This window comes from Dipodomys merriami, unplaced genomic scaffold (assembly GCF_024711535.1).
Source record: "Dipodomys merriami isolate MVZ:Mamm:240054 unplaced genomic scaffold, mDipMer1.0.p SCAF_41, whole genome shotgun sequence".
NCBI lineage: Eukaryota > Metazoa > Chordata > Mammalia > Rodentia > Heteromyidae > Dipodomys > Dipodomys merriami.
Genome location: NW_027205715.1, coordinates 10391909 through 10408435, shown reverse-complemented (window position 1 = coordinate 10408435; position 16527 = coordinate 10391909). Strand labels below are relative to the sequence as shown.

General features: G+C 46.2%; 1 protein-coding gene across 1 annotated transcript; it reads right to left on the bottom strand.

Moving 5' to 3' along the window:
- Positions 1-317: 317 nt before the first annotated feature.
- LOC138806972 (cocaine esterase-like) lies at positions 318-8902 on the bottom strand. The gene is made up of 12 exons (XM_069992488.1): positions 8827-8902; positions 6548-6752; positions 5503-5614; positions 4729-4862; positions 4389-4647; positions 3871-3969; positions 3439-3579; positions 3218-3298; positions 2839-2983; positions 2191-2328; positions 1618-1690; positions 318-896 (listed from the first exon to the last, which is right to left on the bottom strand). Exons 1-12 carry the CDS (start codon positions 8900-8902, stop codon positions 659-661), a joined length of 1701 nt encoding a protein of 566 aa, XP_069848589.1. The 3' UTR covers positions 318-658.
- Between the last annotated feature and the right edge of the window lie 7625 nt (positions 8903-16527).

The window sequence follows — 16527 nt, the reverse complement described above, 5'->3', positions numbered from 1 at the left end:
TAGTAACAAATTCCTTTATTTTCACTGAAGTTCACAATGCTTCTTCTTACTAGTGTGGCTGTGGTGCACCACTGCAAGTTTCCCATCTGCACTCTCATTTTCTGCACCATCATTCAGAACCCTGGCATCCACAATAACCATGCTAATTGTAAAACCATGGAATGAAAGTGTTTTAGAAGCATTCTGTATGAGTGAGGATGTTGATGAAAACTTACATAAAAATAGTGATCTCAACAAAGACAAGGTGACAGAGACAGGATATACAGCGAGAGCGAATATGATTGAGAAACAAAGAGACAGAAAGAAACAGACAGGCAATCACAGATATAGACACAGACACAGAGAGACAACCGAAGAGAGACTCAGAGAAAGCATTAGAGATATAACCTAGGTTCCAGTGGCTCATACATGGAATCCAAGCTTCTCAGGAGGCTTAGAACCGAGGATCTTGATTCAAATCCAGCCTCGGTTATAATTTTATCTCTAATTAAACACTCAAAAACCCTTAATAGAATCCAATGGGCATGAATGTAGTTGTCTGCATAAAGTTATATTTGAAAGTGTCCCAAACAATTTGATTAAAAATGTCAAAGACTGTGATGTAGCTCAGTGGCAAAGCACTTGCTGATCAAGTATGATATCCTGGGATCAATCCTCATTACCAGAAAAAAGTAAATAAATGAAGAGAGAAGAGAAAAAAGAACAGTGAAGAGTATGTCACACTCAGATGTGAGGCCCCATTGAGCTCCTGGATCTTCTGGGGCAGGGTCTTGGTCCAGAACTTCAGCCTGGAGGCCTTCAAGGCCTGGCCCACAGCAGGATGAATGTCCAGCTGTAGGTACTGCTCGTTCTGGTCAAACATGGGCCAGTGGAGCAGATCCGCACTGTTGGGGTTCCTGTGAACACACCCCAGGAGAAGTGGGGTGGTAAAAGTCATTCTGAGTTCTTGTGAACCTGCACCCAATCACCTCATTAGGATCCTGCTATGCAGCCCAAAAGATCAGGAGTGGAGAGAATGATAGAAAATTCATTGGAACTTTTTTTTTTTTTTTTTTTTTTTTTTTTTTTTTTTTTTTTTTTTTTTGTCGGTCGTGGGGCTTGAACTCTGGGCTTGGGCGCTGTCCCTCAGCTCTTCAGCTCAAGGCGAGCGCTCTACCACTTGAGCTATAGCGCCACTTCCGGTTTTCTGGTGGTTTATTGGAGATAGGAGTCTCACGGTCTCTCCTGCCCGGGCTGGCTTTGAACCGCGATCCTCAGATCTCAGCCTCCTGAGTAGCTAGGATTACAGGCGTGAGCCACCAGCGCCCGGCTCATTGGAACTTTATAGGGAACTTTATAGGAAAACTGAGACCACCCTATAGTATATGTTGCATATGGCTCACAAACACCCAAAAGAGTTAGTGCTGATGTTTCTACAAAAATGCGGACAACTTTCAGCTCTCTGGGGCAAGAGAGAGTGACTTGAACCTACAAAGCACTCACTGTGTGTGAGGGAGTCCTGGGGTTTGAGGTAGAGCTGTCGTTTGAGTAAGAATTATACATGCATATCAAGATGCCACAAGGGGATCACTAGGTGGACTCCAATCGTGGGAGGCAGAGTTAGGTGTATGTTCTTACCTATTCCGGGCAAAGTTGGCCCAGTACTTCATCATCCTCCTGCTCAGTAGCTCCTCTTCCTCAGAAAAGCCCGCTGCACAAAGGAGAACAGGAGTCTGCATCTTGGACAACATTTGAGGGTGCCTACTCCTGCTCTCCACCCTCCACTCAATTGTAGTCTGGTCTTCCATACCAGGCCAAATTCTCTTCCTTTCTTCCACCCAAGATCAGGTACTCCCATTGCACAACCTTCCATTCTTCTTCCTTACCTCTACCTGAAAAGACTAGAGTGTATTCCTAGACTAGTGGACAGTTCTTCCCCAGTCCTTGGGAATAATGTACGGACAAACTTCATGTCCTATCATCTATTCTGTACCCATGTCTGACACCTTATAGCAAGTGGGGACAGGTGTTGGCAGCACAGGCTGCTTGGGAAAAGGTATAGATTGTCACACCTGAAGCTTTTGGAATGGTAAGATTTTACACACTTCATCATGTCCTCTCTCTGAGCTTCCATGGTAGACCATGAGAAGACCCCACCTACAGGGATTCTAGGGAGGCCCATTCTAGTTTATGGAAATGAAGAAGACTCACGGCTGCTGCCATACAAAGAAGACCCAAAGACAAAGTCAACCTCATCACTATGGTCAGCCCTCACATATGGAGGCCTGGGGTTCGAGGTCAAGTTCTTACGATGTTGGAACAAGTAGAAGTAGACAGGAGCGTGAGAACCTGGAGGTAGAGACAAATTATGACATGCTGACTTCTCAACTGGAGTCATCTTTCCTCATCTTTGGTGACAAGATAGCTAGGTTGAAGCTGCCTGGAATCTGGACTGTGAAGTGAGAAACCTCAGGAAGGAGGAGGCTTTGTAAACCTCAAAGATGGTCATCACAGTGAATAATCCATTCTCTGACTTCTAGGATGAGCTTTGAGGCCAAGAATTTCAAGGTACTCCCATTTTCCTGGTGACCAATGGGAAAAGCTTTGGTTAAATCATGGCTTGGATTTCCTATCTGTGTGGTCCCTTAGACTAGTAACAGACTAAGTTTTCTTTTCTGTAAAGTGCCAGTGATGCCTGTGCCTTGCCATAGCCATGAGAGGCCTATGGGACAGCAAGTGCCTGGCCCTGGGGCCTTGAGAGACACAAAAGTGGGGACTTGGACATCACACATTTTCTCTGAGATTCACAGTTCTGAGCTGCCCGCTGCACAGTCAGATCTCAGCCACAGATGTACTCACGCTGAAAATGTGCTACATGCAGTGCAGGCATCACAAATGTAAAGTCTGCCATCATGTCTTGGAACTGGGCTTGGAGGGTCTGGGAGTCCTCTGTGTTCCCCATGTACTCTTCCATCAGCAGGTGAGCACACTCAGCAGGCAAGTTCTGTGCCAAGAAGATCAGAGAGAGTCAGGTTAGGCAGGCAATAGAGTGGGAGGGAGGAGGCAGCCTCTGGGTGGGGAGATGGGGCTGGAAGGGACAGTAGTATAAGGGGGAAAGAGCCAAACTCTGGTGAAACTCCACCACCATCACATATCCCATCCTTTATTACTGAAGGTTACTGTGGGAACAAATAGCTTGGGATTTCCCATCCAATGGGGCAGGTATCCAGGTCCTTACCATGCGTTGTACCATGTACTGCATGACAGATGGCAAGTTGCTTCTATTTATTCCCATTATCATGTCAAATAATCCCAACATCTAAGTGGTGGGGAGACAATTTAAGTTGGAATTGTGTGGTCATGAAGGTATCATGCCCTGTCCAACCATACACCCCCTACCACTCACACACGTAACTGATGAGCTCCCCAGACAGCTAATAAGTTAGAATGAAGTCTCACCTGGGGGATGCCATAGCCATACTCATCACTGTTAACACCAATGATGCTAGGGACAGGGTGGAAGTCAGCAGAGGCCAGCAGCTCTTTGGGATGCCTGGGTAAGAAGACTCCATCCACCACTCCAGGGATGACCTTGAAAGTCTAAGGAGGCATCAATGATAAGGAGTTGAGATCACATACCACATATTTTCTATTGTCCTCGTGTTACTTTCACCATATTCCAATTCTTCCCAGCATTCTCTCCCACACAGAAACCAAGACATCCAACATTTGAGTTAGCCTCCCTTGCTTTTTGTTTTGTACCCAGGGCTACAAACCAGTCATTGGTTCACAGTATTAGGACTGGGTGATTCATACCCTATTTCCCTTTTTCCCTCAGGGAGCAGTGGGCAGTTTCCCCTGATGGACCCTCACCACAACATTCAGCCTGACCTTGGTAATAGCCAGCATTTCCTCTTCACTCTTGGCCCGCAGGCAGCGCACCAGGGCCTCTGAGTTCATCTTCACACAGGCAGACAGGTTGGCCACCATCTGGAAAGCAACCAGGCAATGGCTGCCATACTCTTTGAAGTAGCAAGAGAGGTTTGTCCATACTCAGACTAATGCAAATTACTCCAAATCTCTTAGGTATAGTGTTTGGGTTGCTATAGGTATGAAATCATTCCCACTTTCGTGATGCTCAGGGACCTTGAATGGAGGATTCATCCTGTCTGCTTACATGATTATGACCACATGGAAGAATCTGAGTGTAGCCTTGCTGCCCACAGACCACACTCAAACTCTGTGAGGATGAAATGTATAGATTCTACCCATGAGTATTCTCCAATTCCCAAGAAGGTCCCAAGTTATATCCATGATCCTTTTAGTCCCAATTAAATAGAGTAAACCAGAAGCTCTAAGGGTGAATGGAAATACAGGGAGTCTAGCACAGAGCAGCTGAGGGCACTCACTGAGGAGACTGGTTCAGAGGAGCTGGAGATGAGGTCTGGCACCACGGCCACCCCACTTTCCATGATGGCACCATGGAAGAGTCCTTGGGACATGGGGGACACAACATGTGAGGACACACTTGTACCACCTGCAGACTCGCCAAAAATGGTGACACGGTTGGGGTTGCCTCCAAAGTGGGCGATATTCTGCTGGACCCAGCGTAGGGCGGCCACTTGGTCCAGGTAGCCCCAGTTGCCAGTGGCATGCTGGTCTCCAGTGCTGAAAAGTTACAGAGACTAGGATCACAGGACTGTCCTGGCTCTTCTTGGCCCTCATTGCCCATTTCTATCCCACACTCACCTGAAGAAGCCCAGGACTCCCAGACGGTACTGGATAGTGACCACCACCACATTCTCAATGGCTGCCAGCATGGATCCATCATTCCAGGAAGCCATGCCCATAACAAATGCACCACCATGGATCCACACCATCACCTGGGAAAGTGAAGACAACTGTCACTGATTCCCATTCAGCTTCTAGCCTAACTCTGGTTGCCCTAACACTGCCCATGGCTCTGGCAGTGGACAGTTGCCAACATCAAAGGATTCCTTCAAGACCTCCTGTACTTGGCCCTGGGTGAGGGCCCCAAGTTCAGTAAGTATCCTTGAGGTCCACTCTAGGAATCCAAGTCTGAATTAAGGGCTCCAAGACTAGAATATTGGTGTTTTTACTCTGTTGCCTGTCTAAAATGGCAAGAAAAGGTGCATTTCTCTGAATGTCTCACCTTAAAATGAGTCAAAAGGATTACATAACAGCATTGGCACAATAGTCAAGCCACAATTTGAGTGATCTCAAAGTATAGCACTTGAGTTTCTCACTGAGACTTCTGGGCTCATGTTGGTAGAGTGAGATCTTGTTTCATTAGAGAGCCCATGCCTCTAACATCTGGGAACAGTTAGGACTCTCCATCCCCTACCATTGGTGAGACACCATTCCTGGCACGTGGTGTTTGGAACCTGATAATGAAACTTCTCATTAGGTTCCACACTGGCTCAGAGCTGTTCCTTCCAGTACTAAGAGTCTTACAGAAAAAAACTGTCCTCCCACAAAGTACAGCCAAGTCCTGACACTCACAGGCAGGTTAGAGCCCTCCTGGGCACCAGCAGGCGAATAGATGTTAAGATAAAGGCAGTCTTCAGACATTGAGATGGAAGGTGTGTTCATATTAAAAGCAACTTGCAGACACCTGTTTTGAAGAGTAGACAATTATTCCAGGGTTTGTCTCATGGCAAAAAATCTGACCTTGAGGCTATGTTTCCAGTCACTGTAACTATCTGCCACACTGGTGCCCTGTTTATACAGAATCTTCCCTCGTGTTTCTCCCAAACAAGACACAGACCACATTACTTGGGATTCGTGAGGCTCTCCATCTCAAGCTAGGCTGTAGCTTTGATTTTCAGAAAGCCTTCACGTTGTTGTGGGCATTGGGTATCTCTCCTCCTAAGGCTTATACATCTTGACTCATAGAGTTTTCTATAATCATTGGCTGTAAGTATTGACATTTACACTTTCTCTCTGTGCCAATTAAAGACCAGCCAGGGTTGCTTTCACCATACCAGTATAGTATGAATGCATGAAGCTCAGTTACCCCTAGAGTCGTGGGACATTGCTGAAATCCAAATCCAGACCCCAGGAAAATACATTCCTTCAACCATATGTCCACTTGAAAGCACTTAGACATTTCCTTAACCAGTGCCACCTGGCCCTTTGAGTAGGCACAGTGGGTATGGAGCTTGGCTTCTCCCAGGAGACCTCACTGCTGCCTTCCTCAGGGATCTGTAGCATCTGCTGTTGGACCAGGACCTTTGTCAGGTACCTATAGCCAACGTAATTCTTTCCCAGGGACTCCTCCTCTGGTGGCAGATATCTATTGGCATTATCCAAGCCATAGCACAAATGTATGTTTGTGCTTTGACACCTAGTGCTAGCACTGCTCATATGCAAAGGCAGAGCCATGAGCCTGGCACTGAATCTCAACAAATTCAATGTAAACATGGACAGGAAACATTCTCCAGTGCAGAAGGAAATGGAGTGTGGGATTTATTTACATGGGAGAAATACTCAGCCTGGTCCAGGGTGCCCCTCCCACCACAATGATTCTCACCCCACGAGAACTTACATGGCTGGGTAGGAGGTGGCATCCCTCACACCACTCCAAGGTTCAGGGGGCTCTGGAGGGGCAAACCGCAGTGGTCCTACAGGTGGCTTGGCAAAGGGAATGCCCAGAAAGATGTGCACTCCCACATTGGTATCATTCACATGGACGAGGCTGCCCTGCACCTGCCCATATTGTGTGGTCCTGATGGGGCTGGCTGGCTGCTGGCCTGTGGGTAGAGATGCACATCAGAATTATTTGGCCCCATCAGCTGCCACTCACATTGTGTCTCCTGTTGGCTCTATGCCACCCACAGTTTAGCCTGGCAAGGTCCTCTGATCTGCAGGTTCAATGGCTTCACATACATTCTGTCCGCATGACTGTGCACGACACCATTGTTTTCACTGACCTGACTCAGACCTCCTACCAGGCAGGCTCCCCGAGGTTCTTTGGGACTTGATATCATCATTAAGCCCTACCAGCTTCCAGCTTATGTCTTAAGTGATGGGAGAATAAACATCATTTCTAGTTACCCCACATTTTTAACAAGGCACCATGAGGAAGGTGAGGATTGGACTGAACCTATCCAGTCCTCATGGAATTCACACTGGAGGTAGCTAAAATGCTAAGAAGAGATAAGGGCCCTAAGAAGAGAGGAACACAGCTCTGAGCAGATTATGAAAACCTTGCCTGGCTTTTGTTGGGTTTTAAAAATAGGACAGTCCATTGGATACCAACCCACAGTCCACATCCAACTGGCTTGTACAATGATAATTGTTTAAGTGGATGCCGATTACATTGGGTTTGTTTCTTCTAACTTAAGACAGAGAACACTTTTGTTTGTGCTCATGTTTGGTAGTCCCAAAACTCCTGCTCCTTTATGTGTTTTAGACATCCAGTAAAGACCACAATTTCTGGCTATATTTTAATCAGTACCAATTCCACTTCTAATGGAATCCTCTCTCCCCCATTATTACCTTCTTTATTACCTTCCCCCATTATTACCGTTATTACCTTCACAAATTTCACCTGTTTCTATGAGAAAATTAACTCTCTTGCCCCTAAGCAATGTCTCAGAGCTAGTTGTGAATCAGCCAGGTTCATGTCACCTGGTATGGCTAAATCAAGATAGCAAACACAAATAGGCACCACAGACAACAATTTCCCAACATCTTTGCAAGTCCACAGACATACCAATGACCTCCATGTTGTCTACACAAGAGGTTTTGACTCCATGGGAACTCTTAAACTCAGTGTGGCCACCAACCACTCCTACTCATAGTTGTTACAGTAAAGGATAATAATTGCTCTTTGGTTCCTGTTAGAGACCAGCTACATAGATGTGGCTTCAAGCCTGTCATGAAAGTTTCTGAGGAAGTTGAGCCATATAGAGTCAAAAAATGACCCTTAAACTAAGAGATTTAAAACCCTGGGCCTTCTAGATACATGATTTGCTCAACCAGCTCCTCATGATAGTAACAGTTGTGATCTTGGACTCACTATTTCACAATCAATACCCAGAGCCTGATCAAGAACAGGTAAGGAAGGGAATATGTTAGGAGTGGGCCATGGGTAAGGGGAGGGGAACTGTTTAGGGTAGATTAAATAAGAGAGAGTAGGGGAGTTCATCAGGGCCTACCCTAACATGCTCTGTGGTGAGGGGGATCAAAGGTTGCACATATATTTCTGGATATAATTCTCTGGTGGCATGAGCTCCTGATAAGGGCCTGGGGACTTTGTGATAGGCACAGGGTACATACCCTTCACCCAAGGAGCCAACAAGCTTTTGCCCAGATTTGAATGAAACCCACTGGCATCTCAATTCAACTTCATGTTGTGTTTCTGAGCTCTTCAAGAACTAGAAACTTTTGCCAGGGCATATTGAACCATGCCAAGATGCTTCTCTTGAGATAAAGGAGACCCATCCATAAACAAAGGAATGTGGGAATGACATTAGCAGATTCAGTAGCAGTTATAGCCACAGGTATACCTACACACAGAGGACGGCAATGTCCAGAATCCCTGACTCTGCCTGACACATTTCAGTGCACCTCAGACTCTTCAATTTGGGGCTCACTCCTCGGTGTCCTCAGGCATCAATGACCCTCTCTGAGTTTGATTATCTCCACCGTGGGCTTTTATGGATGCTTAAAGAGCACAATTTTCCCACACTATCATTTGTTATGTCCACCAGCCCCTCCCTCCCTTCTCCAAGCTCAAACTCTGCCCTACACAATGTGGCAGATCTCAGCCTAGTCCTTGTACTCTCCAACCCCCACCCCAACTCCCTGCAGGAGTCTCACCCTGAATCTGGAGTGGGAGAAGCAGGAATCCACAGACCACTGAAGTCAGACAAGCAGGAAGTTGGTGGAGTAGCATGGCTGCCTCACAAGACCTTTTCTGGCCCTCCAGACAGCACACTGCAACTGAACAACAGGTACAGTTCAACTAGACCTTGCTCAGCCAGGAGTTTGGACCTGACATGGAGTAGGCAGGGACATTTAGAGGCTGGGCAAGGTTGTTCCTGCAAGAGAGTGGCACTGATGGGGCAGTGGTCACAGGAAGTCAGTAGTCAGCACTGTGGGTGTGAGACTTCCCTTCTCCTACTTTGCCTTTGCCTTCCTCCAGAGGTGCTGTGTGGCTTCTGCAGCCCTTGAGATACTAGGAGCTACCACTGAGGTGAAGGTTGTGATGGAGAAATTCCTGGCTGGTCTGCAGAAAAGCAGACTCAGGATCACACAGATGGATATGCCCCCCACCTTCCATGGGGGAAAGGTGAGCACTTGAGCAGAGACAGGGAGCTATGACTGTGCTCATTTTGAAATTCCTCCTTTATCTCTTTGCTCATAGATTACTGAGTCTACTTTCAAGTTTGCTCATTTCTTAGAGCTGTGGTCTGAGGGTCTGCATAGACCTCTTCCTATTTAGGAATGGCTGTTCCCTTTATACCTATGTGTCTCTGTAGCATTTCTTAAGGACTCATTCTCCTATTCATCCAGCCCTCAAACTGTGGCTACCATCGTGTCTGACCTCAAGGACAGTTATTTACACACTTGAAACACATTTAAGGGAACTTTGTAGTTGCAACACTGAAAAGAGAATACAGGGTTCTCTGGGTCTGTGGTGATCTGCGAGCTAGGTTGGTAACTGGGAGTGTATGAAGTATTTAGAATCCTGCTAGGATTCAGTAAGGGGTCAGGAGCTGCAACCCAGACTGACTTCCCAGAGGAAGTAGTGCCATTGGAAACTAGCTTTGATTCTTCAAGCTGGTGCACAATACTGTTGAGTACGTACAGCCTGGCACCACAGGCTTTCCTTCTTAGGACCCTTCCTGGAGGGGTCATTTCTCCTGGCATGACTTGCCTAAAGATTCTCTGAACTGAAATGAGGAATTCCCAGAAGTCATCACCTGGACAAAATATATAGCCAATGGAAAGTCTTCACTAGCCGACTGCTGACCACACTGGGGTGTCAGGTATGATGATCCCTGAAAAAGAATATAAAATGTGAAATTAGAAAGAGGTAAAATTACTTATGATCAAGAATCAGGCCAAACTTGAAAGGCAGGATCTGCCTATACAGAAAAAATCTCCAGGCTAGTCATTAAAAAGAAAAATTCCAAAGATAATAGGCTTGAAGATACTGGAATTTGGTAAATAACTGTGAGACTCAGAAAGAGCCAGAAAACCTAGAAAGTGGTTTGATTTTGGGGTGTGATAAGTAAGACATTTGGAATGCGATTTTGCTATGAGGACTTATTGGTCTGCTTATTGAGGTTGGCATCTTTGATGGGAAGATTGGCATGAGGACTTTGCCTTGTGACTTATTGCCTTGTGATTCAAATGACTGGAATGATAATCACCATTTTGTAATCCTTACTGCTAGCCCTGCTTCTGTAACTTGCTTCTTTGCCTATCGCAAAACTACCACATGCCACCTGCAAGTAGGCCCTCCCTTCCCCCATGGCTTGCCTTAAAATACCCTGAGCTATTTGACTTTATTGCTGGTCTTCAATGTCTTCACCTGCCCAGGCTAATAAACAATTCCTAGCCCAATTGACTGTTGGTGACTCCTTTATCCAATCATAGGTTCAAGTCCCACCAGCCAGGGAAGTTGGGATACTTCAGCATACACAAGTATAATAGACTCCCAAACAAGTCAGGTTCATATACCCTCACCTGGAAGTTCCCTTTTTCCTAATCTACAGCTACAAGCAAGCAGGAATCAACAGTAGCAGAAGTCAGCGTTAAGCAAAGTGGTGCCTTATCCAATTTAGGTGCATTGTGCAGTGCATTTTCCTGCCCTGGCTGGCTTTGAACCACAATCCTCAGATCTCAGCCTCCTGAGTAGCTAAGATTACAGATATGAGTTACCAGTGCCCGGCTGGGCTGCAGGTCTTTGAGACAGGAGTCCACCTGCAGTTGCCAGCTTTCTAATAAGACCTCTCAAGATGTGGCCTCTCTGTTTCTCCTGGTTGAATTCTTGTACAAAATCAGCTCAAGATCCTGTCTGATGCCAGCCAAATGGGTGGGCGAGAGGAGAATGTGATGCTGCAGTGTTGGTAAATCAAGACACTCGTCTGGAGACTAGAATAAGGATATTTGGCTACAGATTCAGTAGCTCTCTCTGACCTTCATTTTCAATCCAAATAGCACCTGGACTAGGGCGCTGAGAGTTTAGAGTCCAGGACCAAGTTGAGTTATTCCAACTGAAAATCACAGTGTTTCTTCTTAATTCTCTGGCTGTGGTGCACCACTGCAAGGCTGAAGGTCCTGATGGATCCTTCCATCTCCTGCGCCATCATTCAGAGACCATGACATCTACAATAACCATGCTAAAAACATGGAATGACAGGTTTTTAGAAGCATTTCTGTATGTTTGAGGAGGTTGATGAAAACTTACATATATCTAGTGATCTGAAGAAAAATGAGGAGACAGAGCCAGGAGAGAGAGAAAAAAAGATAGAGAGAGACAGACAAACACACACACAGACACACGAGAGACAGAGAGAGACACAGAGAGGAACAGAACAAGAGAGAGAAAGAGACAGACTCACAGAAAGACGTACAGAGAGATTCACAGGGAGAGATAGAGAGACAGAGAAAGGGAGAAACAGAGAAAGAGAAAGAGACATGGGGGGCAAGCGGGAGGAGGGAGATGGGAAGGGATGGTAAGGGGAAACAAAGGAGGAAGCAACAGTGCTTGATAAGAAATGTACTCATTACCTTGCTCATATAATTGTAACCCCTCTGTCCAGTATTTTCACAATTTAAAAAAAAACAGACACAGAGAGATAGAGAGACTGTTGTGAGTGAGAATTATGGAATAATGGCATAGTGCGTTGTTAAATAGGGAATGTATTGAGTGTATGTGTACTGTGAAACAGTATGAAAAATTAAGCTGTGAAATTAGGAGTTAGAACTATGGAATACAGAGATAAGTACACACCCAGGGAGCCAAAGACTTCACTAAGGTGACCAGCAGAAGCAGAACCTGCAGAGATATAAGAGTTAGTTATTGGTGTGGATTCATACTGGTATATTTGAAGTATTTGGATAAATTGAGTGAAACTTATTAGTCTAAGCATGATGCTACATGTGTGCTCTGCAGAGAGAGAGACAGAGACAGGCAGACACAGACACAGACTCAGACACAGACACGGTCACAGACACAGAGAGACAAACAAAGAGAGAGAGAAGGAATCAGATATGTGAGCCAGGTACTAGTGGCTCACAAGTGCAATCCTAACTTCTCAGCTAACATCTGAGGATCCTGGTTCAAAGCTATTCCATTGCACTCAGCAACAGGCACAATTCACTTAGTCCTTGTCCAACCAGGAGTTTGGATGTGACATGGGGGTAGGCAGGGACGTAAGAGAGGCAGGGCAAGGTTGGTCCTGCAAGAGAGTGGCACTGATGGGGCAGTGTTCACAGGAAGTCAGTGGTCAGCATTTTTTGTGAGCCCTTCCCTTCCCCTACTTTTCCCTTGTCCTCCTCCAGGGGAGCTGTGTGGCTTCTGCAGTCCTTGGAATACTATGAACTCTCACTAAAGTGAAGTTTGTAAATTCAACACTATCCTGAGAGAAGCAGGCTCAGAATACCACAGATGGATAATGCCCCACAACATGAGTGCAAACATGAGTACTTGAGCAGAGACAGGGAGCTACGATTGTGCTCTTTTTGAAATTGTTCCTTGAATTCATTGTTCACAAGTTGCCAATTCCCACTTTAGTTCCGTTATCCCTCAGAGACCTGGTCTGAGGGTCTGCATGGGCCCCTTCCTGTTTGGGAGTGGTGGTCCATTCAAACATACTCTTCACTGTGGCCTGCCTTAAGAACCCATTCCCCTTCCAACCTGTGACAACCCTGGTGGCTGAGATCAAGGGCAATCATTTACCCGCTTGAAAACCATTTGAAGGGAACTTGCTGGTTGCAGCACTGTGAGGAGACAGGACTCTCTGGGCCTCTGGTAATCTGAGACCCAGGTCTGTAATCAGGAGTGTGTGAAACATGTAGATCCTGCCAAGATGCAGTGAGATACCAGGGCCAGGAGCTGCAGTCCAGCCTGACTTCCACGAGGACATGGTACCAGTGAAAATCAGCTTTGACTCTTCAATCTGGTGCACAATACTCTTGAGAACCTACAGCCTGGCAGCATGGGTGTTCCTTCTTGGTGCTATTCCTGGAAGGCTCATTTCTCCTGGCATGACTTGGCTTTCTGACCTCCATTCCAGCTACAAGGTCTGATGTGCACTCAAGGTCTCCAATCTAAGGAACTTTGGCCAAGGATATAGACCCAGACCCTTCTACCCAGACCTGGGCAGATGCTCTTGTTGGACTCTCAAACAGTTTGGAGAATAGACAACGACACCAATCACCATGAGCACAAGTTTATTGCAGAGCTTCTAGCTCAAGTTCAATGATTCACTCTTGATTAGAGGATAGAATTTTTGTAGTGGGTTCATGGGAATGTTAGTGTATTCTGGTAGGACCTGATAAGAAAGTAACTAATATAGTGCTTATGCTCCTGGATTTGGTGTGTGTGTATGTGTGTGTGTGTGTGTGCGCGCGCGCGTGCGCGCATGCGTGCACCTGTGTGTGTGCTGGTAGTAGGTCTTGAACTCAAGGCCTGAGAGCTATCCCTTAGCTTTTTCACTCAAAGCTGGTGTTCCACACCATTAGAGCTGAAGCTCCATTGCCAGCTTTTTGCTCCTTAACAGGAGAGAAGAATCTCATGGACTTTCCTACCCAGGCTGGCTTCAAACAGTAGCCCTCAGATCTCAGTCTCTTGAGAGTTAGGTTCAGGCCACCAGTGCATGGCTCAACCCATGCATTCTGGTGGAGGTTGATCTAGATATTATGAAAACTGAGTCACAGCTGAAGAAGAGAGTGAATGAAGCAGGTGGTATTAGGTCAAGGTGCTGGTCTGGTATCAACCAAATAGTCAACAACCAGACAAGTGGAGAAAGTGAGGCTGGAGTGTGTATAAACCCAGGCACTGGTCTGGAACCTCAGGATAAGGACTTTTGGCTACACAGACTCAATTGCTCTCTCTGACATTCATTCTCCTAACCTGATCCGCACCTAGGCTGGGGTGCTGAGAGACTAGGTCGTTGAGGATCAGGGTTTAGTAACAAGTTCCTTCATTTTCACTGAAACTCACAATGTTTCCTCTTAATACTGTGGCCCTGGGGCACCACTGCAGGGCAGATGGCCCTCATATGCACTGTCACTTCCTGCACCATCATTCAGAGATCCCGGCATCCACAATAACCATGCTAATAGCAAAACCATGGAATGAAAGGGTTTGAGCTTAATTAGTGATCTGGACAAAGACAAGGCAACAGAGACAGGATAAAAAGAGAGAGAATATGAGAGGGAAAAACAGAGAAAGACACAAGAGAGGCAGACACAGAGAGGCAATCACAGACATCAACAGAGATACAGAGAGACAACCAAAGAGATAGAGAGAGATAACCAAAGAGAGACAGAGAGAGAGCATCAAAGACACAAGCCGGGTGCAAGTGGCTCACACCTGTAATCCTAGCTTCTCAGGAGACCTAGAACTGAGGATCTTGGTTCAAAGCTAGCCTAGGTGACATTTTTATCTCCAATTAAACACTCAAAAACCCAGAATAGAATTCAATAGAAATGAAAGTCTGTCTCTGCATAAAATTAGGTTTTAAAGTGTCCTAAACAACTTGATTAAAAATATCAAGGACTGGGATGTAGCTCAGTGGCAAAGCACTTGCCGAGCAAGTACAACATCCTGGGTTTGATCCTCATTACCAAAAAAAGTAAATAAATGAAGAGAGAAGAATAAAAAACAATGAAGAATGTGTCACACTCAGATGTGAGGTTCCGTTGAGCTCCTGGATCTTCTGGGGCAGGGTCTTGGTCCAGAACTTCAGCCTGGAGGCCTTCAGGCCTGGCCCACAGCAGGATGGATGTCCAGCTGTAGGTACTGCTCATTCTGGTCAAACATGGGCCAATGGAGCAGGTCTTTGCTGTTGGGGTTCCTATGGACACACCCTCCCAGGAGGAAGAGTGAGGGTCAATCCAGGTTCTTGTGAGCCTGGACCCAATCACCTCATTAGGGTCATGCAAGGCATCCCAAAAGATCAGGAGTAGGGGAATGAGGGAAACTTCTGATATAGGAAAACACTCCCACTAGTGTCTGTTCTATATGGTTCAGAGCCACATCACAGAGTTGAGTGCTGATGTTTCCATAAAAATGTGAACTATCTTTCAGGTCTCTTGGGCAAGAGAGAATGACTTGACCCTACAAAACTCTCTTTCTCTCTGTCTCTGTCTCTCTGTCTCTCTCTTTCTCTTTCTGTGTGTGTCTCTCTCTGTCTCTGTGTCTGTGTCTGTCTCTGTCTCTCTCTGTCTCTCTCTTTCTCAGTGTGAGTCCTGGGGTTTAAGGGAGGACTGTCATAGAATTAAGGTTCATACATGCATATAAAAATGCCATAAGGGGATCACTAGGTGGACTCCACTCATGGGAGGCAGGGTTAGGTGTATTATTTCACCCAGTCTGGGCCAAGTTGGCCCAGTACTTCATCATCCTCCTGCTCAATAGCTCCTCCTCTTCAAAAAAGCCAGCTGTACAGAGGAGAACAAGAGTCTACATCTTGGACAACCTTTCAGTGTGCCTACTTCTGCTTTACACCCTTCATTCAACTGTAGTCTGGTCCTCCATACCAGGCCTGATCCTTTCCCTCTGTTCCACTCAGGAGCAGGCACTCCCATTATACAACCTTTCTTTCATTCTTCTTCCCTACCTCTAGCTGAAAACGGCGGTGTGTATTCCTCTGACCCCCATTCCAGTCACAAGATCTGATGTGCACTCAAGATCTCCAGCCTAATGAACTCTGGCCCAGGAGATGGACAGAGACCCTTCTATCCAGACCTGGCTAGATGCTCTTGGTAGATTCACATACAGTTTGGAGAATAGACAAATTGACAGATTACCATCAGCACACATTTATTGCAGAGCCTTTAGCCAAAGCTTAAATATTCACTCCTGCTTACAGGCTAGGGTTTTTGTATTGGTTTAGTGAGAATGCTAGTGTAATCCAGTAGGGGCTGATAAGAAAGCAACTAATGTGGTGCTGCTACCTTGGAGTCTCTCCCTCTCCCTCTCTTTCTCTGTTTCTCTGTCTCTGTCTGTTTCTGTCTGTCTCTGTCTCTCTGTCTCTCTCTGTCTCTCTCTGTCTCTCTCTGTCTCTCTGTCTCTCTGTCTCTGTCTTTGTCTCTGTCTCTGTCTCTCTGTCTCTCTCTCTGTCTCTCTGTCTCTCTGTCTCTCTCTGTCTCTCTGTCTCTCTCTGTCTCTCTGTCTGTCTGTCTGTCTGTCTGTCTGTCTGTCTGTCTGTCTGTCTGTCTGTCTGTCTCTCTCTCTCTCTCTCTCTCTCTCTCTCTCTCTCTCTCTCTCTCTCTCTCTCTCTCTCTCTCCCCTCTCTCTCCTCTGTATATGTGTGTGCTGGAATTGGGACCTGAACTCAG